Source organism: Nothoprocta perdicaria, unplaced genomic scaffold (genome assembly GCF_003342845.1).
Source record: "Nothoprocta perdicaria isolate Ctin4 unplaced genomic scaffold, notPer1 scaffold_215, whole genome shotgun sequence".
NCBI lineage: Eukaryota > Metazoa > Chordata > Aves > Tinamiformes > Tinamidae > Nothoprocta > Nothoprocta perdicaria.
In genome coordinates, this window is record NW_020455371.1 from 674,534 (window position 1) to 701,947 (window position 27,414).

The 27,414-nt window shown below is 44.5% G+C and overlaps 1 protein-coding gene across 2 annotated transcripts in view; it reads right to left on the reverse strand.

Annotated features, from left to right (window-relative positions):
• Positions 1-27,373, reverse strand: part of PDK3 (pyruvate dehydrogenase kinase 3) — a 46,552-nt gene extending 19,179 nt beyond the window's left edge. The window contains exons 1-3 of one of the 2 annotated variants that reach the window (XM_026038672.1): positions 27,268-27,373; positions 10,668-10,809; positions 389-460 (exon numbers count right to left, since the gene is read on the reverse strand). In XM_026038672.1, the coding sequence (XP_025894457.1) occupies positions 389-460; positions 10,668-10,809; positions 27,268-27,373 (320 nt within the window). Of the gene's footprint in view, positions 1-388; positions 461-10,667; positions 10,810-26,737; positions 26,781-27,267 lie in introns of those variants that run through there. The other variant, XM_026038673.1, reaches the window with a different exon arrangement.
• Positions 27,374-27,414: the final 41 nt, after the last annotated feature.

A 27,414-nucleotide genomic window follows, 5' to 3' on the forward strand; every position in this document is an offset into this window, starting at 1 on the left:
GGGGATACATTCAGTGCTTTCAACTGAAAATTTGACAGCAGTAATATGCTAATATATGCTCCATAAAGCAGGGTGCTGAGCTTAATATTAAAATGACATTTAGAAGCAAGTTTGAATATATGAATTCATGAATATATTCTTGCATGCACATTGCCTTTTTAATATAGCCTCAAAGAAAATATTTCATGACATTTCTTAATTTGGTAGACTGTATATATCTAAAACATATTGTATAAATATACTTTCATTTTCCATACTCAACTCTAGTGTACACTTTTGGTCTTTATTACTTTACTTCTACCTTGCAAGTAACATCACCACCAAAAAAAAGTTTTTGAAACAGATTATTATTTGAAAATAAATTGTTGTAGGAAAACAAATTACTCACTCATCCAAAACATGAGGATCCTCAGGACTTTTATTTTCATATTCTAAAAGCTCAAGGAAGCTCTGCATGTACCTGAAAAAAGATACACAAAGAGTTAAAATTAAGATACTTAAATTACTTTTTCCCCCCCAAATATTAAGATTTAACACTTGCAACCCAAACCTCTTTAATTTACATATTCTACACATGGAAAACAGTGACAGAGGCTCAGAGCCACAGGGCTACAAAGCAGAGTCCAAAGGAGACCTAGGACAAACGGCCACTTCACATGAACCTGGAGGTGGCACTGGAAATGCCTCCACCTGGTCCATAAGCCAAGTAGCAGTCCCTGGGTTAGGCCTATCTAGCAGCACAGATGGGCCTTGAAAGGCATCACCCCAATTCTCCCGCCACAGCACAGGCCCTCTCTGAAAAGCCACTCACATATAAGCGACTAGAGAGCTGCAGGAGCCTCTGCACCGAAGACAAAGTGCAGTGGGGCCAAGAAATCTGTTAGACACAAGAGAACTAGGAAAAAAAGTTTGACTGCAGAAATTGTGTAAAGCTTTTGGAACAGTCCAAAATGATTCCAATGGAGATGAGGTTTCCCCAGGTTAGAGAAAAATCCTTAGATTTTTCCAGGGAGATTAAAATTTTCAGCAGGGCCAGCATGGTAACATTAGCGTCTGTCCTTCTGTCTTGGTCTTGCAGCAGCTGCTGCTAAGGTCTGCAGAAATGATTAGGAGGTTTTTCAGGCACAAGTTTGGGAGAGAGTTGCTGTTTCTAGTTCTGCATATTTTAAAACTAAGCCCTTGTAAAACTAGAAGACTAGCAACACAGTTTAGAGCCATTATATCAGCCTTCTGTGAACTCCAGAAATTTCCTTGGGGTCACTTCAGGGAACAGGCGGCGACTCTGTGAAGGCAAAGCCCACCATCCACCACACACCCCTGTTCCTGCAAAGCACAGCACTTAGCTATTTGACAGATAACAAAGTAAAACTGCACAGAGATTTATTTAGTAGAAAGAACCACGGTGGGACTTTGGGAATACACAGCTTAACCATAGAGGGGCAGCAGACACCATAGGGAAGATGGAGAGGCACAATCAGCCTGGCAGCTGGCTTTGCAAACGAGGGAACATGGAGAAGCTCATCTCCTTTGAGATCAGGCCCTTGCAAGCAGCCACCTCTTGACAATTCTCCCGAGGGGGGGAAAAAAAAAAAAAGGCAGCTTCACTCTGAACTCAGCTCCTTCACCCATGAGATTGAACACCCAATGTAAGTCCTTTAGCGTGAGCTTGCTCAGTCCTTGTCTTAAGGGGATGAATTTTCTTCCACATCCTTCTCAGATGAATCAAGGTCAGTCAAGCCAATCAAGGGTAGAGGATGGAAGAAGTCAAATCATCTGCAAAGAAACTCCAGAAGAAAAGGTGGGGAAGCAGTGGACAACAACAGGGTGCTCTAGCACCTCAAGGCCTCAGTTTGGCTCTGGGGCAGCAAATGTTGCAGAGGACGATTCCGATTCCTTGCCAAGGCAGGCAAGCTAATGCCAAAGGGACTCGCTGCTGTACCCAGTCCTGCTGCCACCGCTGAGGGACAACCACCCCACTTCAACAGCCTCTAGTGGATTAACAGCTCTCAGCAGCAGGTTCCCACTACCTCCTTTCACTTCACTCCTTCCACAAACAGCTCTTTCTCACCCAAGACCCTGTCAATAAAGTGAATTTAAGGAAAGAACTCAAGCCAGGCAATCCATATTTGTCTCAAAGACAGAATGGACTTTCTGGACTTTTTCTGGTTAGCCAAAGAAAAGGGTATTTCATGGATGGACAGCTTCTTGCAAGTAAAGTCAGGAATAGAAAAAACACAAACGTGACACCATCAAGACATTCGACACTGTGAGGTTCGACTACTTTCCTTAGGCTGTGGGCTGTAATATACCAAACAAGAAATCCAAAGTCTCCAGGGTTATAACCTTCTTTTGTACTTAAGAAAGTATCTGCCAGCTTACATTTGTTTCAACATGTTGTAAATTAAAACTAGCAACACACTTACTTGCTTCTGAATAGAAATGTAATCTACCCAGGAAATACTGCCTGAATTCTGTAAAGGAGTCTTATTTTATTCCTCAAATACAGGTAGATCTCTTGGTGTTTACTGACTGCATCTACATGAGCATTTTGATTACCAAATTGAGACCAGCAGCAAGGTTTTGAAAGGGATCTCCCAAACAATCCCCCTCAATATGTTTTGATTACATTTGCAGAGTGTTACAGCACTACAAATCGGGATATTTTCAGCACAAGTGACCACGGCAGCCTCTGGGGACATGCAAGCGTGCCAAGAACCGGGGCAGTTGTCGCGACCTGAGCCGGTCAGGGCCCAAACCTCCGGGAGGTTCCCTAGCTCGGCGGGGCACTACAGGCACGGGCATGGACAGACTCCCCCTACACCGCACAGAGCAGCTCAAATTACAGAGAGCCAAACGCCGTGCAGGTCACCCACCCTTCCTTTCTCTACAGCCCTTCTTTTGCCCTTCAGAACTTTCTCCTAGTTTGAAATCTTTTCCCTTCCAGCCCTAATTTCTGTGGCCACCCTCCCTGGTAGATGGAGGCTTTTATCTCTTTCCCATGTCCTGTCTTTAATTCCCTCCCCACCCTTCTACACACCAGTCCACTCCTCTACTGCCATCTTCACCATGGCAAGAACAGCTCTTGCAGCCGCTCCCCACAGCATCCAGAGCTGACAATTTCCCTGGCCACAGGTAAAGCAGCGGATGTTACCAGGAGGCTGCTGACCCGGGCTCTCAGCAGACAGACATACAAAAGCCTTGGTTCTGAGGCTGCGGGAGAACCACCACATGCAACAAGCTGCACCACAGCAGATGCTTCTCACCACAAACTCCCACCCAGAGCAATCCATCGATCACCTAAGGATAACAGAGAAGGGGATATTTCTGGTACTAAATGCTATCTTAATTTTCTGCTCTTTTCATTTGTTTGCCTGTTGCTATTGAGACTTGTACACCCTGCTTGCTTGCTGGGGCCCTGGTCTCAAGACTGCTAACCTGACAGACTGAAGCACCCCACCAATCTGGCACTGAAGCCTCGGCACATTACTAATGCACCTGACAGAGGCAAGGCAAGCGTTTCCCATCTCATGGAAGCTGACATGGTGCAGAAAGCTGCCCTGGGGGGAGAGCTGAAAGGGCAGGGAGCAGCAGCCAGGCACTGCAGCCCTCAGCACAGCGGGCACGCGAGACAGCCCCCTGAGCCCCTCTAATGGACGAGTTACAGGAGCTAAGGGCTCTAACTAGGGGAACTCGTGAGCAGGCTACCTAGGGGTGGGCAAGCACAGGAACCAGGCAATGCTTCCCCTCTGTACAGGACTAGCAAGGAGCTCTCTCAGACATCTCTTTCTAACTAGTAAACCAGAATGATTCCAGAAGTCCCGCAGGCAATGGGATGAGTAAGCTAAAAAGGCCAGTTCAAATAGGAGGATTCTTAACTCCAAATCTAAGTCACTCAATTGCCTCTATCACTCGTGCACTCCCTGTCAATCCTCTCACCAAAGGAAGCCGCCAACAATTAACCCCAACCCAAACAACTCTAAGCCACTCCGTGATGCTCGTCGTTACACACTTCCCAACTTCAGGATCTTGTGTCCAGCTTTGATACTAAAACAGGTCTCCAAATTAAAACCCAGAGCTGCAAGTGCCATACTGCTTTGTCTACAATTCTGTGGCGATTTAGTTTTTCAAAAGCACTGACAAGACTTATCCTCCTAGCAAGAACTGCTCAAAATTAAAGAACTAAAAACTTATTTTAAAGGCATTTTATAACTCTGAACTGCAATAAATGATTCACAACATTGTCTCAGCAACAAGCATCAGAATCTGCCTAATGAAAACAGCACTAGTCAGCAGTTTCATTCTCTCCCTGTAACAGCCAGTGTGTGTGTGTGTGTGTGTGTGTGTGTGTGTGTGTGTGTGTGTGCGCGCGCACGTAGCATCATTCCTCTTTCATCCAATTCATTTCCTTGGATTTTCTTTCAATTTAAAACTGCAGAGGAAGATGTGAATAACTGAAGGTGATAACTACAGGATTCACTGAGCACTGAAAAGCAGCACCTGGCAATGGTTAAAATACTTCACACAATTTACCAGGCTTTAGAATAAAGGAGAAAACTACTAAAAGCTGCAGTGATTTGCTGCACTACTATTAAATGGATGCAGTTGTACCAGGCACAAACCTACAGAACGAGTAGAAGAAGTGAGTGGATCCATTACATTTTGCTATTTGCAAAGAGCCACGTACAGCAGAAATCAAAGCCTACGCCCTTCAGCTGTCTCTATGCCTTTTGCTGTGCATTTTTTTTTCTTTTTAATGCAATACACCACAATTACTTGGGGAAGTTGTTTTGGTTTCAGGCATTTGTTCTTTTGTTAATTACCACAGCGGAGATTAGTTTAAATTAAGATTAAAGGCACGTCACTACGATTTCCCTTTGGAAATCAACCAGCACTGATGAAGAACGCAACACCCAGTTGCGTTCTTCACAGCATCTCCACAGTCACACGATCTCGACGTGACTTATTTGTATTGCATGCAACTCTTGCCATCTCTTCAGCATTTGGCGCGCTGGCCTCGCGCATTCCCGGGTTTATTGTGGCGGGCTCCCCGCGTCACCGGGGCGAGACCATTGCCTGGCACACACCAGGCCTAAGAGCCCTCTCAAGGCTGCCCTAGAAAGCCCTGCCTCTTTTGAACGCGTGAGGTGCCCACTGATTTCAGAAAAATAACGTGCTGATTCCTAACCTGCTGGTTGCTCATCTAGTGACTGCATCACTGCAGCTCACAGTCAGAGCATGTAAAACCGGAGCTGTTACCTGGACCCACTTTCTTCCCTCCCTCGCTACTTCCCACAGAGCAGACCCAGGATAACTTCTGGATTTAACCGAGCCCGCATTCCCCTGCGCGGGCTGCAAGGCAGACACAACGAGGCATCTCCCTGGGCGGGCAGCACCCTTTTGCTCAGCAGAAGGTAGCGCAGCAGCACCGAGGGAGGGCAGCTGCTTCCCTGGCCCTCGCTGCTCTGCTCTGCTGTTCTGCGCCGCGCAGGACAGAGCCTCACACAGGGCCTGCCTCTGACCTCGCGCACGGGGAGCCTGCCGTATTTGTGATGTGCTGACGTGAGAGATTTTAGCAAGCAAATGCATCTTAGAGCTCCAGCTCCTCAGGAGTCTCAGCAGCAGCACAGAAAACAGAGCCCTAGTGCACTGCAGCAGTGCAAATAAATCATGATTATGCTGGTGACTAGACCAACTACTGCAGCTCACTACCAACTAGTGAGTGTACTGCATACTAGCGAGTAAATGGACTTAGGAGAGTAATGTGCTACAAAATGTATGTGCTCAATTGTGGCACATGCACATCAAGGTTTAGGTCTGCATATAAATAAACTGTCAAGCTTTCTCAATCTATAATGCACAGTTTCAAACCGTCATTTTAACTATGTGATCTGATATGAAAAAAGAAATCCTGAAGTATGAAATAACCAGCGCTTCCAGGAGATGGATCCTCAGTTTCCAAGTATGCTAAGCAGTTAAATTCATATTGAGGTGCTCCTGCATAACATTTGGGAATCTTTCTCTAGATACGCCTAGGAAGTAAATTAAAAAAACAATTACAAATGTCTTTCAAAAGTTGCTATCATCATAGTTGCCTGGCACTTGAGATCACTGGAATTGAAGATAAGAGGAAAACATTGTTAAAAAAAGTTAACGGGTAAAAGTTTTACAAAAGGTCTGTTACTGGTAAGTGTGGAACAGCAGGTCTTATAATTTAAAAGAAAAAAAAGTATTATCTGTTCTTGACAAGCTTCACTGAGCTCTGGTAAATCTTATCCTTAGACGAGTATTTCTAAGGAACATTAAAAAAACAAACTAAAAAAAGAAATAAGCTCTGTAAAGCCCACATCTGAAAATCAGGAAAACAAAATACTACAGTTATTCTTGGACTTCTGACATAAGATCATGAATATTTTCCCTGTATAGTCTCAGGGAAGATGCTCATTTCCAGAAACTCTGTTGTTTAACTGAGAAGCAAAATCAGGAGAAACACTGCAACAAGCATTTTTGACTTCAAACTTCTGTTTTTGGCCTGGATGTTCATTTGAGCCTTGTCATCACTCTAGAGATGCTGATGCCCGTCTGATATGCTGGCCCGTTTAACAAAAATACCCTACAATAGTGTGATTTGAAATATCACAGTTATCACATTAAGAGATAATCTAGAAAAGTATCTTACAGCCATAATATATTCCAATACGTCCAATACAGTTTTTTTTTTCTCCCCAAGCAGGAGTATATTTGCAGACACAAAATTCATCTTATATCCCCTTAAGAGGGGACATCTGCTCTAATCACCAATTTGCTTCCTTTCCAAAAGTCCACGTTGCCTGACTCTATATTAGTAGGATGCAAGAACACACCACAAAGCACCTATTTGGTCAGAAGGACTATGGTCCAAAGTCACTGCACAGAAGCTATTTCACACAATCACTGAGCGGCTGAGGTTGGAAGAGACCTCTAGAGATCATCTAGTCCAACCCCCTGCTCCAGCAGGGACACCCAGAGCACAGGGCACAGGGCGGCATCCAGGCGGGTTTGGAAGATCTCCAGAGAAGGAGACTCCACAGCCTCCCTGGGCAGCCTGTGCCAGGGCTCTGGCATCCTCACAGGAAAGAAGTTCCTCTTCACCTGGAGATGGAACTGCCTGTGTCGCAACTTACACTCATTGCCCCTTGTCCTGTCACTGGCCACCACTGAGAAGAGCTTGGCCCCTTCCTCCCTACATTTCCCCTTCATGAACTTACACATATTAACCAGATCCCCTCTCAGCCTTCTCTTCTCCAGAGAAAACAGGCCCAACTCAGTCTCTTCTCATACAAGAGATGCTCCAGTCCCTTAATCATCTTTGTCACTCTCCACTGGACCCTCTCGAGAAGCTCCATGTCCCTCTTATACAGGGGAGCCCAGAACTGCCCCCAATACTCCAGGTGCGGCCTCACCAGAGCTGAGGAGAGAGGCAGGATCCCCTCCCTTGACCTGCTGGCAACACTCCTCCTGATGCAGCCAGGATCCCATTGGCCTTCTTGGCCACGAGGGCACACTGCTCACTCATCATAGAATCATAGAATGCCGAAGGTTGGAAGGGACCTCAGAGGTCATCGAGTCCAACCCCCCTGCTCACACAGGGTCACCTAGAGCACGTGGCACAGGGCTGCATCCAAGCGGGTTTTAAAGATCTCCAAAGAAGGAGACTCCACAACCTCTCTGGGCAGCCTGTGCCAGTGCTTTGTCACCCTCACAGTGAAGAAATGCTTCCTTAAGTTCCTGTGGAACTTCCGATGCTTCAGTTTGAAGCCATTTCCTCTAGTCCTATCACTGTCCACCACTGAAAAGAGGCCGCCCCCTCCTCCTCACTGCCTCCCTTGAGGTATTTATACACGCTGATCAGGTCCCCCCTCAGCCTCCTCTTCTCCAGGCTGAACAGACCCAGCTCTCTCAGCCTTTGCTCATAGGGCAGATGTTCCAGGCCCCTGATCATCCTCGTAGCCCTGCGCTGGACTCTCTCCAGCAGCTCCACATCCCTCTTGTACTGGGGAGCCCAGAACTGGACGCAGTACTCCAGATGTGGCCTCACCAGGGCTGAGTAGAGGGGGATGATCACTTCCCTCGACCTGCTGGAGACGCTTTTCTTAATGCACCCCAGGATCCTGTTGGCCTTCTTGGCCACCAGGGCACACTGCTGCCTCGTGGTCAACTTGTCGTCCACCATGACACCCAGGTCCCTCTCTGCGGGACTGCTCTCCAGCAGGTCCACCCCTAATCTGTACTGGTGTCCAGGGTTATTCCTCCCCAAGTGCAGGACCTTGCACTTGCCCCTGTTGAACCTCATGAGGTTTCTCACCGCCCAGTCCTCCAGTCTGTCCAGGTCCCTCTGGATGGCAGCACAGCCCTCAGGGCTATCAGCTACTCCTCCCAGTTTGGTATCGTCGGCAAACTTGCTGAGGGAGCACTCCAGCCGTTCATCCAGGTTGTTAATGAATAAGTTGAACAGGACCGGACCGAGAACTGACCCCTGGGGGACACCACTAAGTACAGGCCTCCAGCTGGACTCCACACCATTGACAACCACTCTCTGCACCCTGCCATCGAGCCAATTCCTAATCCACCTCCCCGTCCGCACATCTATCCCACACCTTTGGAGCTTGCCCAGGAGGATGCTGTGAGGGACARTGTCAAAAGCCTTGCTCAAATCCAGATAGATGACATCCACCGCTCTGCCCTCATCTATCCAGCTAGATAGATATGGTTAACTTGGTGTCAATCAGGACTCCCAGGTCCCTCTCTGCAGAGTTGCTCTCCAGCAGGTCAATCCGTATTCTGTCCTGGTGCCTGGGGTTATTCCTGTCGAGGTGCAGGACCCTGCACTTGTCCTTGTGGAACCTCAGGAGGTTCCTCTCCGCCCAACTCTCCAGCCTGTCCAGGTCCCTCTGGATGGCAGCCCAGTCCTCTGGAGTGTCGGCCACTCCACCCAGATTGGTATAGTCCGCAAACCTGCTCAGGGTGCACTCAGTGCCCTCATCCAGGTCATTGATGAACAGGCTGAACAACCACCGGGCCCAGTAATGACCTCTGGGCACCACTAGCCACAGGCCTCCAACTGGACTGGGCCCCACTTATCACCACTCTCTGGGTTCTGCCATCTAGTCAGTTCTCATTCCACCTCACTGTCTACCCACCTAGTCCACACTTCTGGAGCTTTCCTATGAGGATGTTATGGGAGACAGTATTGAAAACCTTGCTGAAGTCAAGGTACATATCATCCATGGCTCTCCCCTCGTCCAGACAGCCAGTCATCACAGAAGGCTATCAGGCTGGTCAAACAAGATTTCCCCTTGGTGAATCCATGCTCACTACTCCCAATCATCTTTTCCTTCATATGCCTAGAGATGGTTTCTAGGATGAGCTGCTTCAGCACCTTTCCAGGGATGGAGGTGAAGCTGACTGGCCTATTTCCTCTTCTTTATCCATGCATCTGTTCCATTTATCTATACTCCACTGAAGCCAGCTTTATGACTCACCCATATCAAACCAGTGTAAAAAAGCTTGGATATTATCCACTTTCTTTTCCATGTGGCATAAAGTTTCCAGTAAAAGCCACCTACAAGGGTTCAGCCCCTGTAAGCTGCCACTTCACTACCCAGCAATTGCTATTGTGAGGCTTCATTGCATATACATTTGAAGCACTTAGTCATCAAGACTAAGCATTATCTCTCACATGCAAACATATCTGAGTCAAACTACACAATATCCAGCCCCCTAATTCATACTTTCCAGGTGTAAGGCTTGACAAATGCAAGACCAAACCCTACAGTCAACATGTAGTTCCCTGCCGCAAGGGATGTGTCCCTGCTGGAGCAGGGTGTGGTTGGACTCGATGATCTCTAGAGGTCCCCTCCTGCCTCAACCCTTCTGTGATTCCATGAACAGAGACCATAACACATCTGGTAACTAAGTTAGTGTTCACAAGGAAAGTTTGTTGCACATCACAAAGATATTTTAATGTAAATTCTCTGGATCCAATATTCATATGTAGAAAGATGATGAACATTCTATTAATCAAAAAAATAAATTGGGAGTTTAATACACACTAGGCAATGATTTACAAATCCTCACTGAGCTTGCTAGTAGTCTAGGAACTAATCACTGTAACATCCTTTCCAATATACGCTAGTTAAATATGATGACGAAGAACAATGTTAATTAAAAAAAGAGAGAGAAAAAAGAAAAAAACAGAAGATAAAAGACTTCGGTCCTGTTCCACAATTTCCACTGAATACCAGGTTACATTTGTAAAGACTAAGGAGTGAGAAGATGAGACAAGGTTTAAATATGCTTTTAGTGTTTTTAACAGAGGAAGAGTAAAGAGAAAAAGAGTAGCTATCGCCAGCAGAAACTAGGACAGGAAGGATGCTGGAAAAAAAAAAAAAAGATAACGTTGTAGTAGTTACTGAATTATTCTGATCATCTGGAATACAACTCTATCCAAAATACAACCTTTTGAATTGTTACCTCTAAAATCTGTGTTAGAGACATTAGTCAAGATGGAAGGAAATTAAGCTTCATTTGAACAAGAAATGCATAATAAGCAACTCGGGCAAAAAGACAAGTAAAATAACATATACAATGCCAGTTCTACTCTGATTTTTAATCCACTTTTTTTTACTTACCAACTCTGTACTAGCCCAACTGAAGGCCTGTTAAGCAAGTTATCAGGCAACAAATTGACTTCTCGCATGGTGTTCGCTAGTCGCACGGGAAGTTCTTTCCGCAGAAACATGTAGGAAGTCTTCTCACAGGCATTATCACGACCTGTTAAAGGTAAGGCAAGAGAAATCCATTGCAGCAAGTCAAAGTCTAGAATTTCCTTCCCACTTCCAGGAAAAACAAAAAAATCACTTGTGCAAACAGAAACACTTCTGCCAGGTTTCACATTTCATTTACCCCCAAGGGCTGGAATAAGTCTTGACCTCTGCGGATTTTACACTGACTTTCATCTGCCAGAGATATTCTTCCTCATTTCACATCTTACAATGTTTTTCCTGCATCAGTCTCACCTCTTCATTTATGCAGACTTCATCCCAGCCTACATCACACATGCACGTCAGGCTACAGGTATGTTTGAGGAGAATGAACACATCTGTTAAGGCGGCTCCAATTAACTTTGTTCTCCCCACTACCTTTGTTTCCTATACATTGCCTTTCATGTCCTCTCCAGTCCTCTCCATTGCCTTGCATGTCCTTCATCTGCAGTATTTCACACCTCCCAGGACTCTCACATTAAAACAAACCCCCCACCTTTTCACCTTTTCCTGCATTCTTGCTAAGGAAATGGAAGCATCAGTTTTGCAAATAAGAGAGGCAGTGACACTAGCAACTTGGAATGAGCAATTCCAAGATTCCCAGCAGCCATCTGACACCAAACTCATGAAGCAATTTATAGAAACTACAGAAATTAATGATCTTAGTCAGAATTCCTTGGCTTCAGAATTTTCAGGTATATTGCTATTGTATTCCAACATAATGCACTCCCTTTCCTCCCCATTCAGAGAACTGAATGTCTTTATTACCAAGGAGCATTTGACTTTTTAACTGGTCAAAAACAGAGAACTCCCTGCTGCAGTTCTGCCTTCTAAGAGGGCATTAAATTGTCTCAAAAAAGCAAGATGACAATCACAGCATCATGACAGTAGCATTAGTGTTCACGACCTGTACTAACTAGCACTAAGGCATGCACTTTTATCAATGCACTGCAGCACTAAGACAGTAATCATTACTGACCAGCCCTCATCCTATAGACAAACAAAAGAAATTACTTGAAAATAAGACTCACATATGCTAACTTTTAACACTGAAATTAGGTGGGGGAGGAAAAGAGTGAGCTCAAGAAGACCAGGCACACACATGGGAGGGCAGGGAATGAAAATGGAGAGTCAAATCCAAATGGCAACAGCTGCCCCATGTTTCACACCACAAGCTCTGCAAACCTATCAAGGATAAAAGACACATTCCAGCAGCTCATGGAAAGAGCAGCAAGGGCCATCATCCCTCCCAGGACTTGCTACCCAGGGAGCTCAGCAGCCACCTGCACATTCATAGCCATAGCTTTTCAGCGTGGTTAAAAGTAGCTTTCATTTTAAGAAAAGATTTTTGTCCGGCACAGTGTTTCGAAAAAATTGCAAAACAGTCCTCAGAAAACATGCCAAAGGGATCCTGCAAATTGCTAACACTTGGCCATGCAGACCAACTTGGAAGAGCAGTAATTCCCTGGAGAGACCAAAGCACCGACACGCGTTCTGTTCCTCCCACTACAGTTTGTTAGCGATTGTGCTGACGAGCTAAAGCTTTTCCTGGAGATATGTGTAAGGGGTTAGTTGCAATTATTTAAGAGATGCTGAAGATTCTTGCCCATATTTCAGTTGGAGAAACGAGCTTGACTTAACGCACTTCTCAGTCTTGTGGAAGTCGTAAAATACAGGATACCCTACCCCAAAAGGCATTTTTTTTCCCTGTAGAGTGCAGATAAGTTAAAAGAAAAAATGCCATGTTTTACTTCTAATGAACCGTCGGTATTCTGCTTTACTCTAAGAACACAGCAAGTGTCTTTGTGCTCGCAACCAGTGCGACAGCCTGCAAAATTTATGAGCAAAACTACAATGCAAGAGTCACAAATTACATTCAGGCAAATGGGGAGCTGTTAGAAGCACTGCTAGAATCTAATCACTGAGATTTGCAATTTGAAAGCCCCGAGCACAATGCCGGCGGCACAATCAAGGTCGCAATTTTTAAGATAGTGCCATTACAATCAGCTGAACAGGGGAGTTCTCCCCTTCTTTGCATAGGTAACCCGCACTGATGGGTCACCTCCCAATCAAGCTGCAGCACAAGCTGGGGGCACGGGCAGGAAGGATTAGGGTTTTCCTTTCTTTCTTGCCCATTTAAGTATCATCAGTCAGTACATCATTACATTCCAGTGGAATCAGCAATGCTATTACCACTCTTCCTGCAAACATCTGCACCCATTCCACTTACTCGCCTTTCCACATCCCACTCAAATTAGCCCAGGGAAGCATGACCCTGAGGCTGCTTCCAAGAAGCACGGGATGACTTCAGAGCTGTGCCCTTCAGAGAAGCACCGAGCTTGTTGGCACCAACACTAACAGAGCCCTGCCGGGGCTCTAACCACGTCCTTGCTCCGATCTATTGCTCATGGCAGGCTTAGGATGGCCGCAGCTGCGCAGCAGCAGCAGAGTTCCCTCTGAATATTTTCTCCACAAGTAAAAGCAAGAGGAGTGAGGGGCCAGCAAAAGCAGCACGTGAGGAAAAGCAAAGGAGAGCTCAAGGGCTGGTGCTGCAGGAGGGCAGGCACGGGGGCTGTCCCTGCACGGATGGCAAGTAGAGCTGCCCAGGCTGGGAAGAGGGGCCAGCAGGAAAGCCCGGCTGCCTGTTCACCTGCAGCAGGGGCACGTTGCTGTTTTACCTGCCTCATGTCAGCAGCTCTAAACTATCTCTACTGAAATATCTCGCTTGCTCTATGTATGGCTGTGTTTTAGATACCGAGCCTTTTGGGGTCCTGCTGCACGCCCAGTGCAAGAAAAACGAAAGGATGCCCTGTGTGAAGATCAAGTCTCACTCTTCCCCAAGTGTATCTTTTGTTTCCTGCCACGCTCACAGAATATTGGCTGCAGGTCACTTATCTGGGAGTATCCACAGGGCTTCTTCAGCTCCTAGCACAGAGTCAGTCACCTGCCTGCCAAACATGTACGTGGGAAGAGAAGGACGGCTATAGTAGGGCACCGATAACTAAGAATCCTTCAGCTCAGACACAGAAAACGCGCTGTGCCCCAGCGGCTGCCCATGGCTCCTGCTCCTCACGGCAGCTCCTGCGGGACTGTCACTATGAAGGGCAAAAATAAAACCCAAGTCTAGAACTCAGGTATTTTCTTAATAGAATCATATGGAGGTAGACCTAGCTAAATAAATCTCCAGAAACAATTTCTGACACGTTTTAATTACTTTTGCAGGCTCAAGCTAGAAGCAGACATGTTTGTTTGTTTTTCCTCATGGATGGTTTAATTTTTGCTTATTAGTTACATTTTTATTTAAATATATGCAATTCTTTCTTAATTTTGTTATCACTCCAGCTAGGTCAACATACACAGAAAAAAGAAAAAAATAGATTTATCTTACTACAAGCTAAATCCAGTTTAATTCCCTCAGTTTCAGTTCAAGGGAATCTGAAATTACATTCTCCAAGTTAAAATAAAAATGAAACTTGCAAAATTTTCATCTTTGTTTACTTGGCACTTCCCAACAAGGAACCACACGGTAATACAAATATATAAAATAATCATATGCTTATACTTGAATTTATACCCAGGTCATAAAGAACATAGTAATTCTGCATCCCTGTGCAGATTACACTGCATTAGGTATCAAGGACTGTATTTAGCTTGATTTCCAAAGCCAGGAGGTACCGTGTCAGGGAGCTGCTTAATTATGGGGCACTAAGGAGCAACAGCAGATCTCAAGGTAGAGCAGACTGTAATGGCACAGAGGTATAATGCTAGCACGGCAGTGTAATATACCATGAACACACCTTTTGCTATGAATTACTAATAAAGGCCTGGTAGTTTTATACTTGAAGCTATACACCACTAATACAGCTTTATACTATCCTGTGAAATTACAGGAAATTAACAGTTATTTTGAACACTGAAGAGGCATGTATTTTTTTGCCTATAGATTGCTGAATCACTGAGCCCTGGGAAACAGAGTATACTAGGGAAAGTGCTGATGAGCATATGCATTCTGAAGACCATCGGCATAAAGAGAAGGCTTCACCCACATACACATTCATGATTTTACTGATCTGAGTAGTTCAGAGACAAGGGTGAAACTACTGCTTAAATAATGCGTACTATTTTCTTCCAGAAGCAGCTTTTGAACAGGTCTTCCAGACTAGGGACAAACCAGGAAGCTCTGGGGGTTCATCTCTGAACAGCCCATGAGCTACAGGCAGCCCCAGCCTCCACGCTCCAAGAAGGGGAGGCCGCTCCAGGTCCCCGCTGCTCCAGCAGAAGGACAAAGCAGAACCTAGGCTGCCCCAGGCAAAAAGCCCCCGGTCACAGCAGGACCCAGGCCACTCTCTTGACCCAGGCCACTCTCTCGCTCTGCTACCAAAGCCGCGGCAAGGCCACCGCAGTCAGTCACTTTTGCAGTCACTTTTGCACCTGCCGTTTCACTGTTTCCACTTAGGGTTTTTTTCTGGTCTTGCCTTTGTATATAAAACATTTTACATCTACGTTCCTCTCTGTTAAGTTTACGTATTTGAATTAAAAACAGCTAATTTGCCACCAAAGAATTTTCCAAAGTTTTAGGTTCTATTTTCTCTGAATACTGGATACGCTTCCCTTAAAAGATTAAACCTTTAATAACTAAGGATTTCTGCACAAATTTCATATCCCTGGTGAGTTGGAATAATACCTGAATAAAAATACATGTTAATTTTATTTATTTACATGAAGACTGGCCCATTGGGGAAATGTAGCACTCTCTACAGACATAGTAATGACTCTACATAATACATGGCTGATCTCCCATTTTGGGGAGATTGGAAGCACTGAAATGGGGAAGATGCCCAAGAAATCACACAATCCGGTAATGTTCAGCACATTACAACTTAACAAGAGTCTAAAGCCTTGTTCTTGAATTGTCTTTTCTCACCAAACCTCTGTTGAGAATGCTTCAGAGTAAGCTGTATGAGAGCTCACCTAGCTGTACGTAGCTACTTGTGAGAACAGGGTACAGGGAAGTCAAGGTCTTCACACCCTTTCAAAAGCCAGCAGCATTTCATTGCTTATTTTAGCTAGCCCAGAATATATTAACAGAAAAACATAATGAAGATTTATATAACTCACGTTTCCCTTCATTTATCAGGAGGAACAGTTTCTTAAAGTGATGGGCACTTATAAAGCTATTGCGTACTAGTTCTCAGGTACTTTTGCTGTTGGATACCTAGGAGTCTGCTGGAGCAGAAGAGAAAGCTTTCCAAGCAGTGCTTCAGAAACACAGTTATTGAAGTTACACAAATTCCACATTGTTTTTGTGAAGGTAGAAGTCTGGCAAACTTCCATAAAAGAATTAGGTAGTATTCTGCTTTGCTGACACAGTTACAAAGAATGAGCTGAAGATGAAAATGAAAATGTTAAAAGTAGTTAGTCAAAGTAATCTACAAAGCCAAGAAGAAAGGTCAGCAAGACACCACATGATACACGAGATACACAGTTTCTACACACACCTCAATGGTGCTAATTCACTAATCCTCTCTGACCAAACAGGACACTATGTCAGAGAGGAGGGACTCATGTTCTTTGAGGATATGTATATTTAAAAAGCAACATTCCCCCCCCCACACACACACAAAGACCATCTTCGGCCTCATGCACTTTTATCTATGAGAATGTGAAAGAAAAGAAGAAATCAAAGACAGATCAATCACCTTTATCATCTCCTCTTGAACTGTTGGTGCATTTTTAGCACCTGGATCAACAAATTAAAAATAAAGAAGGATGAAAAAAATTTCAAAAGGAAAAAAACATGCAAAAAAGATCAAAGCATCAGAGCAGACTGAGAAAAGGCTAAACCAAGAACTTGTTGCTCAAGCTTGTAAAATAGAACTAAAGAAAGATCTAGATTTTTTTTTTTTTTTTTGCTGGTTTGTAGTCCAGTCCAGATACACTGACTACATATTAAAGGTAAACAAGCCATGCTTACACAGCCCTCTTTAGCAAGATTCCTATTCCCTGGGTTTATAACCTTCCACATTTGATTTAGCCCTGGATATTCCCAAGTAGGAATTAAGATACTCTGAGTACTGCTCTCCAGGCAGTTATCTTGCCCACCCTCTATAAATAGCCCTCTCACAAAAAGCACACTGGGTTGGTTGGTTTGCTTGCTGAAAGACATAGATTTATAAAACCCAGCAACACTACAAAGTTAAAAAACGGGCTAACCGGAGATTCTTATTCTTGCTGACTCGCACTTTTTCCCACGGGCTACCCATTAGGAAAACATGCTGAAATTAGGTTGCATCTTCCTCCTCACCAGGTTGTGCCATGGAAAGCAACCACAAACTGCAGCTGCTCCAAACCAGCTAGTCAGCAGCTGACCAAATGCAAGGGTTCAGCCCACACTAATGCTGGGTAGTCAGCCTCAGTTTTAGACAGCCAGAACTCGAGCAGAAGCTCATGTCTGCTCACGAATCTATCTCTAAGGCTACTTTCATGACCACCTACAATTCTGCACTCATGTGCCCTGTTTGAAGGGCATGCTTTCACTTGCCAGTGCTCAATATATTAAGAGATTCACTCTGTGCAATGAGGAAACCAAAGCATCTTTGAAGTTTCAAAGAGTAAAACGATTAATTTTGTTAAGTAACTTGTCCTAATAAAAGCAGCTAAAAACACAGGACTCAAAGTTTGAGCAAACTTTCTGGTGCAACTCAGCTTCTGTTCCTCCGCCCAACTCCTGCCTGAAGCATTAAGAGTTGCACCTTTGCTGCTTACTGCAAGTGCACTGCAATACATGTAGGCCACATCTTCTCAACCTAAAACATTTATGTTCACGAATAAGTTCAGTTTTTAAACACTGCACAACCACTGGTTTCTATCCCATCCCACTTCAGAGCTGACATGCCTTCCTCACATCCGACCCAGCAAGCAAGCTAACTCACTGTTCAGCTTTCCAGGCAGACTTCCCTGCACTCATATGGCATGGCCCGGCATGTGGATGAGCTACCAGAGCTGAAGGACCAAAGCAACCACCTGAGTCCGCAGTTGCAGTCTGAATAACAGCAGAGTTGAGCACTCCTTAACAGCCAGCCCACGCACAGCATTTGCTCCATGCTTCAAAGGAACACTGCAGGAAGGCATTCACTAAAGGGAATACGTTAGTCTACACATCGATGTATCAACACACGTGCAGCCCCAGTTCCATTCCTCAAAACTCCTGACTTCAATTTAGGATGTTCAGAGTTACCTAGTTACCTCTTCTTTGGTTTGGATTTAGAAAAAAAGTATATCAGTTCCACCCATTTCCAAAACCTCTAAAAGAGCCAGCTTGTTTATGCCTCGCACGTATTAACTACTACCATGACTTAGCTGCGTGCCGGTGGTGCCAGCAGGCACCAGTTCATGTTTTTATGATAGGGCAGGCAAGGAACAAAATGCTTGGCCTCAAGCGGTTGTCATCAGTGTGACCAAATAACTGAGAGACCAAAAAACCATTCAAAGCTATGGGATTAGCCATGTGCTTGGATGCAAGACTCTCTCACTCTGGTAGGTGCGTGTCGTGGAAACCTTCCCTCATGAAGGTGACTTTGATGGGCAGAAGCTGCGTTTCCTCCTGAGCCAGAACCCACGCACCACAGGAGAAATAAACAGGCTGGGCTGCACAGGGTAAAGCCTTGGCCAAACTGCAGTCCCCAGGTGTCACTCCTGAAGGCTTCCCCTCATAGCAAGCATTCAAGCAAAGATGTCAGCCTCTCAGGAGGAGTTCAGCATTAGATAACATGTTTCAAATAAACTTCTCTGATCCCAAACTATTTTCTATCGCTCACCACTACTTTAACAAGCATTTTATAGAAAGTATTTTAATTCTGAAGCGTTTGTCAAAAACTGCTTTGACAAGCAAGCAAAACACTAAACAAACAAAAAAACCCACTAAACACCAAAAAAAAAAAAAAAAAAAAAAAAAAAACACCCCAAAAGTAATCCAAAGCACCCATAGTGCATCTATAGTTCAAGTGCAAAGGCACTCAACTCCTACCCCAAGGCTACTTGTTACTTTTTGAAAACAATTCACACAGGCCAGGAGTTGCCTTTTTCTTTCGATGCAACCTGGGGGCAGCTGGGAAGCCAGAAAAGACACTTCAGCAGACAAGCGCCCTCCCGACCACATCACAGGCCCTCCCCATGAGCAAAGAACAAAAAGGTTCTTGGAAAACTACAGCCCAGATCCTGTCCTGCTCCTAGAAATATCTATACAACCTGCACAGTCCTTACGCAAGGCCCTAGGAGAAGAAGTAGGTCTTCCGAGATCTCCTCTCCCGCCAGCCCTCCGGAGACAAGCCTGGGAAGCAGTCCAGGAGCAGGAGAGAGGGGGATGCACTGGGCAGACATACATTGGGAGGCACTGGAAGTCTCACCGCGCGTAAGCAGACCTGTTACGTAGCATAGTCAAAGGAAAACTAGTTAAGTTTGCAACCCGTGCCTACACGTCAAACACAATCTGTTGCTTTCAAGTGAAAGGTTGGGGAATGCAAATTCTGAGAGTCTGTCAGACTTGAAATTTTAAACTAAAATAACTAAAAAGATGAAGCTAAAAAACATTCAGTCAAAGAAACTCTGCTCCCTGCCTGACACTCCCTGATTAGATCCTATCAAGACAAACCAACTCCAGAAAGCACTGAATTTGGCCCGAGCCTATAAACACATTTTCACATTAACAACTGTTAATGAAATAGTCAGTATATATGCAGGGGCCTTCATAAAGTCACGTCTCTATTACATGGCAATTTCACCTTACCATCCATAGTTTATTAAAAATTTTGGAAGGAATCATGCTTATTTTTAGGTGGGGTATATTATATGCACCACTTGCCTCTAAACAAACATCAAATTAACCTGGAAATTAGACTGCCTCAGCACAACTTGTTTTCTGTTTACCTCCTCATTATCTCTAGGTGCTTACCTATGTATTAGCTCTATCATTTTTTCAGCTATTTAAGTCAATCTGACTGATCTAATTCCTGATTCTGCTCTCCTCCTCCTCCTCCCCTCTCCAAAAGGCAGCTCTTTCCCAGCCCAGGGGCCATCCCTACCAACAATTTCCAGGAAGGAGTCCCCCAAGCAATAGATGGGCTGCAGGAGGCCGCTCACACTTGCGGGAGAGCACCTTCACACACCACTCAAGCACACGACCCCTGTGCTTCAGGGGGATTTACTAAGCCCAACGGATCTAACCACAGTTCACCTTAGGCAAACTTCCAACCCTGTCCCCTTGCAGCAGGGAGGAGTTCTTGGTTTTGTTTGTTTTTTTAAAAAACTTTTTACTTCTTCTGAAGCCCAGAGCACAAACGATTTCCTTGTCTGCTTTTTACTTACTTTTTCATGAGTAGACTTTATACTTCACTTTCTCTCCAACTCCTATAAACTGATCCTGCAACTTTCTCATTGTTTTTCTATTTCCTGTGTTGCACCCTGAGACATATATCCTTATTTCCAGTTTTCAGAATATTATCTTTTAATGAATAGTTTAAGAATTTTTAAAGAATTCCTAATGTTGCTCTACTGTTATCTTCTGCATCAGAAAAATTGCCCTTTCATAAACTGGCAAGTTTTGTACTACTTATATTTTCAGAGAGGTCTTACCCACCTATTTACTTAGCTTGTAAAAGACAAGCTTAACTCGCCTTTCTAAACTCAAAAGTCTATAGATTTCATTTCTTTTTTTCCTGAGTAGAAAGAAAAACATCAAGTTTTCAACTGCCTCAAACTAGATTTGGACTAATAGGGATGACGTAGCCACTTGGACAATTTCTGTCATTTTCTGAAAACATTCCCCAAATATTCCTAGAAAACTAAGCATCTGTCTTTAGTCTCTCCAACAAGCATTTCTGTAAAGCCTGCAGTTTCTGTCATGCCCTATTTTTTCTCACTCCTATTACTTGCTAATACAAAACAAACCAGAAAAGGAGTTCAATACTTCATGCAAATTAGACATTTTTTTTTTCTTGTAAAAGAAAGAGGAAAGAAAAGTGCTTCAACTTTTCTGCTTTCTGTATTAACTTCAGCAAACAAGTAATGCACCAACATGTGTACGGGCATGTATGCTGTGCAATGCTTTCTGAGCACCTGAAGGCAGAGGACCACAGCACCCCTGGTTCAAAGGCACTGTGCAAAAATCAAAGAGATTTTCAGTTGTTTCAGAGGCCGGGGAAAGCCCCAAGGCAAACCAGCCGTGCTATTTGGAGGGTGCTCACCTGCACACTGGCAGCACCCATGAGCAGGCAAGCAGCGGCCCATCAATTCACTCACTGAAAGCAGAAGTTTCTGTGCTTAGCCCTTACAACACAAAGAAGTCTTTCACAAAAGAGTGCCATCACCCACAGCGACTCCCAACACTTGTACAATAAAACACTGAACTCGGAACCTATGAAGTCTGAAGTGCTTAGAAATTAAAGTCTCAATCAGGCAAGCACTCTTCATTCCCTCCACACGCTGCAAAAGCGAGTGACTCTGAAGACTCTTCAAATGCACCTTAATCCAGTGCTGCACAGTACTAGCACAAAAATGCGATGGTTGAATGGGGACTACTGGGGAAAGTTGCCCCACAGGGTCCCCAAGGTCTCTTGGAGACCTCCATGACACCAACCTGCACCACTACATATGCCCTGCAGTGCCAATGAACAGCGTGTTTACCACTGGCAGAACAGTAAGCAACAGATCATCAGTCGTCATGGCTGAATCACATAGAAGCATCCAACCTGCTTGCTGCGCTACAGCCCACTCAAGCTCATCTCCGTTTTATACTGGGACATGCAAACTTGATCTACAGCTACAGAATGAAGGGCTGAGTACAGAGGAGCAATAACCCCAAACAAAAGCAGACAGAAAATTCAGCAGACAGCTCCAGCATGATACCATGACAAAAGGCTATCCTTACTGCAAGGAGGAAACAGGATTAAAATGATTCTATTCCTGTATTTGGCAAAACTTTCAGATTGCTATTTAAATCTCCAATAGCCACATTTAAAGAATAATATTGAATATCCTGGAAAGGCCACAGAAGTTAATTCTATGCTATTTTCATAAGAAAATAGCTCATGAGAAGAATGTGTCTAACATTACAAAGCCAGAATAAAATATCTCGTCAGAATGTATAAATACCTCAGAGCGGAAGAAGTCCAGGTAACACAGGATCCCAACCTAACAAGAAAGAGAAGGCACAGCAAAGCTGTCAGCTGGGAGCTGAAGCCAGTCCGATGAAAGCACTGACAGCAACGTCTGACCAGCATCCAGCTCCTGGCCGTTGCAGTGAGTACCACTGCAGTGCTTGGCAAGTTTTGTTTGTGTTTTTAGAAGATACAGTTAACTAAAAGGGTCAAAACATAAACAGCTACAGAAAAGTGCAGTTGCATGATTATGAGTTGGCGGTTTATTTTTTTAATGGTATCTTTTCACATTGAACTTTGTGACCAGCTTGCACAAACATACTTTTCCTGTTTAAGGCATGTAAAACTACTGCCTCCTAAAATAATCACGTTCCCTCTGAGAAACAATAATTCTGTTCAAAACAAATGGGACTGCTTTCCATGTTCACTTTCCTACCCCCACACCTCATTGTTTAAGTTGCAGCTGTTAATTAGCTTTTCATTTTTGTTGTTTTTCCAGCATGAATTCAGTCACAACGCTGACGCACTGCTGCTGCCAAACCAAACAACATCAAGCATAAACACTGGCACAGAAAATCCATCGAACCCTGCACACGCACTGGACAGTGGCACCAGTGCTGCCTTACCCTTTACATCGGTATTGGAAAAAGTTCGTCCTTCAGCACAGACATTTGAACAGGCATCACATGAGCTAAACCACTCAATACTCCAAATAATATTTGAAAATGGGGAGGGCATCCAGTGCTCCTCTTTCCCTCCAGATAATGCAACGGTTTCCAATCTGCATGAACTCCCTGCGACTTGCTGCAGGTTCAGCTGTTCACAGCACAGCAAGTTTGCCAAATTACAACTTCTGCGATATTTGTCAATGTTAGTAACTTCAGCAGTTGCCACAAATATTTCGATTACAACCCCTGCAACCAGGATCTCCCAAGCCATATTCCATAACAATTCATTCAGCCTGTCATTAACTGTCCTCTTTCCTAAGTATATGCTTGACTGTTCTTGTTCAAACCCTGGTAAACATGTGGTACATGAACACTAAAATATGACAAGCAAAGGGGAATAAGTGCCATGTTGTTCAATTTTACCTACACATACAAAGAGCTAACCAAAAGCAAAGTTTAATCTCACAGCTACAAATCTCAACAGCAAATGCCAGAATATAGTCAAATTCAACAGGTCCAGATAGCTTTAGTTGTAAATAGCTGCAAAAGAATGCTCTACTTTATTTTGATGAAATAAACCACGAATTCACAGAAGTCTCAGCTACTTCATCAGCTGAGCTGTATTAAAAAGTGAATATATATATATATACACACATTTAAAATGTACTATTGCAATATCTCAAACAGCTGTGACAAATGTCCGTTTTGGCAAGCTTAAAACGATTCTTTTCTGCACATACCTAAAACACTGCACAGTTTATATTTCAGATGTGGTTTTGTTACTAATTATTTTTATGCAGATGTTTTAGGAACAACCACAGATTTCACAAAACTTTCATTAATATCTTCATTGTCAACTGAGGTATCAAATCCCTGCAATCAAAACCCTTAGTTTGAGGTATCAAACTAAACAATTCCATGTGCCTGATCAGTTCAGGCACTATTCTGCATTAGGGCAGCTGTGTGGGTTTTGGGCAAAGCTGTTATCAAGCCAGTCTGTAATACAGACACAGTGGGAGACTGCAGACACAATGAGATCAATTTTTGTATCTTTATTCATAAAAAAAGACACAACTAGATCCAGAAACTTGACTTTTACCAAACATGACTGGTTGTTTATCCATATACGTAGCTGCTGATCAAGACTGTTGGCAATTTTAGATTAACTTGCAGATCTCTAAACTTTTTGCACAACTGAAGTAAATCTAAATTGAGATGCTGCATCAACCCTAGCACAAAAGAAGAATTTCCAATGCAAGTATTTCATCAGCCTAGCCTTGAACGTGTACAAAGACTAATACAATACATTTCAATGTTAAGAACATGTTTCTACTTGGAAGTTTATTTCAGAAAGCTATTTTAGCAATTATAGCACCCGGATCATTTAGAAATGCCTGCAATTGGAAATCTACCAAAACAGCTTTCACATTAGCTACCAAGTCTGGAAGCACACAGCTGAATCCAGCTATTTTTCAAAGCAAAGTAATTACGAAGGCTGGGATAAACCTAGAATGACACACTAATATTCAACAAGATCAAAACTGACTCCTAAGGAGACACATTCATGGAAGGTCACTCTCTCTCAAAGCAAACAGAGTGCACAAGAATCTTGTGAAATCCTCTTTGTAAGAGAAACTGAAAGAAGAGCAACCAAGCAGAGGACACAAACAGAAAATGAACGCACAGGGAACAAACAAAAGCAGCACAAACAACTTGTGCTCTCATGATTGGGAGCGCAGAGGTGCCAGCCCGCGGGGCCGTCACCTCTCACACAGTTCTGGCAGCTGCAGGGAGAGCTGCAAGCCTGGCAGGAATCACGTACGCGGAGCATGGCACAGGAACAGAACTCAGGAGTAGAGGGAGCAATGGAGAATCGCTGCTTTAAATCTTGCTTCCACTTTCGCTTCACAGGTAATTTTAAGCACCTGTTATAACCTGGAATTAGTTTAGATATCCAAACTGTCTTTTACAGTGGTTTAGTTAACTAAGCTACTCACAGAAGTTTAACAGAAATTATATTAAGAACTTCTACCACTTGCTGCACTGCAACTTGGATATGCCCACAATGGCTTTTCATACAACTCCTAGTATTCTTCAGTAATAAAAAATGCTAAGCTTTACGTTAATACGCATTACCATCCACAGTACTTGAGGAGTCTCTTCAGCCATCAAGAAATATCTCTCTTTCAAGAGAAAAAGTTTCTCTCCTCCTATTAACAGGATTTTCCCAAGTGATCAACTTAGATGCTAATTTGAACTAATTTGAGTAAAGAGAAGGCATAAAGCAGAAGCACCACGTTGCTACTATGGATATTCTTATCAGAATGGAAGTCATCGTTTTTTCCCCCAAATAAATTTGGATTACAGTAATTCCACATCCATTTCTCACATGAAATGTCTACACACACAGAGAACAACAAAATCACAGACTCCAGTGAGAGGTGCAATCTGCAGGTTCCTTTGGGCTTACTTTTCTCCAAAAGCTGGCTCAACATCTTAGCCATGATTCTCTAACACAGGCCCCACATTTGCACATGTGAACAAAGATACAATTTCTTGGCCCAAACCATTCAGTAGCTTTTATAAGCTCACCTCAAAACAGAAGCCTCCTTTCCATCATGCGTTCGGGCTAAGTAAACACAGTTTTACTCTGTTGGACCTTCTGCCCTATGGCATGAGCAAATTCATTTGCAGGTGATTCAGAGAGAGAATTAACAGACTTCCCTGATAAAACTGCATACTCTTGAGACCTTCCCTATGTAGTCTGGTAAAACTCCCACATCAGCACCTTAAGGTATGTCTCCAACTTAGCTCTCCTCCAGACTGAGGTCTAGAAAGAACTAAAAATTACCCAAGGCAAGCAATTGCCTGGGTCCACACGAGTACGCACATCATTTCACATGAGTTTGATTAAGCTGGTGTAACCTTCCTCCCCAAAGTTTTCCAGGTAAACACATACACTAAAAACAGAGCAAGTGGAAAAGCTAAGAAGCACACAAGGCTCATCAGGAGCAAGTTGATAAGATTAGCAGCCTTATATCACCTTAGTCTCACTAAACCCATAAACACCTGAATATGCTCCAGGGTGATCCCAGCCTAACCTGTAGATATTTTTTCTTTCGAGGTTTAAAACAGCAGAAGTCTTACGACCTGACACAACTTCAGATCTTAAGACTGACAGAAGAATACATTTAGCTAAATATACAGCATAAAGACACATAAGACTCAACAGATGCATCCAATCTCAACAGACCAGAGCACAGCCAAAGAATAGGACTGGTGATACTGTAATATACAGTTCTTACTACTGTGTTTACTTCAAATACCATAAATCAGGCTTTCTTTCCTTACTGGAACTTTTCAAACCATACAGCAATATAGACACTATATGGGAAGGGGGGGGGGGGGAGAATTAAAAGGCCATAAAAGAGGGCCAAAACCAAGACATCCAAACAACAAGTTAAAAAAATAAAAAGTCTCAGGGACAACTTAGAATGGTAGAGACACCCCTACCAAAAAGCAGAGTTTTACCAGAACACCCCCATCTTTAAATTAAGGACTGAAAACTCTACAACTTACAAGTCTCAAGAATAACAACAGACTGTTCTGTTTACTACCCCAAGTTCCACATCGACAGTGGTGAAATAACTTACTTGGCACCAGGCCTGAAACAAAGGCCGTGTGAGCTCCAGGATACCATCCCTGGCAGCAGGGAGAGGCAGGGAAGCGCAGCAGCAGAGGAATGAGGGGAAGTGAGAACAGGCTCACGTGAGCAGGCAGAGCACAGCGAGGGCTGGCACGGGCACCAGGCAGCCTCTAATTTTAACTTATGCTCCGGCAAAGTGATCTTTTTTGAGGGGGGAGTAGGGGGAAGGAAGAGCAGAGGGGAAAGCCCGGTCTCAGGTCTCATTAAAACACAGTGGCAACAACAGTCCCAGCGCAGCCTCCCTCTCTGCACTCGCTCTTTCACACTAACACCCTGGCCCCTCTGAGTGCAACTGTTTGCCCTTTTATCATTTATCATTCCTTTTACCTATTGTGTCTCCTGGGACCTTTAGCATACGAGCAGAAGGCAGGAACAGGGCATTAAGTTACGTGGTGTTATGCCTTGGCCTACCTTGCCAGCAAGACCCATAGGATAACAAAAATCTAGAGCAGACGTTGTGTCCAAGGGCAGAAACCAGCGAATAAAATATTTATAGGAAAAAAAAATAATAGAGGCATGAAAAATTGATTATCATCTAGTTGAAACAGTCATTTTTCTTCCAGCAATGCAAGTCATGCCCATGTCCCAGCTCGGCGCTCCGGGACAGCAAACACAGCTTATTCATCAGCAAAGCGTCCTGAAAGCGCGTGAATTTTCCACCAGCACGGCGGAGGTTTAGCAAAACGGATCCGCGCGCACGGCAGGACACACATACGGACACGTAAACACGCACACACGTTTCCGAGCAGGCTCAGCGGCGCAGGCGCCCGGCCGCGGGCGCTGCTCGCGCGTGTCCCCGCGCGCCGCGTTCCCCCTCCCGCAGCGGCCCCGCCGCGCCGCGCTCCCCGCGGGCCGAGCCGAGGCCTAGCGCGGCCGCCGGCCCCGCGGCGCCCCGGCGAGCAGCAGCAGCAGGAGGCGGCGGCGCGGGGGGAGCCACTCACCGAAGTCGAGGAACTGCTTGATGGAGAGCGGCGAGGGGGAGAAGCGCGAGTAGTACTCGATCTGCTTGGGCACGGCGCTCTTGAGCAGCGCCCCGCAGAGCCGCATGGCGCCCGGCCCCGCTCCGCTCGCTCCCGGCGCGGCCCGGG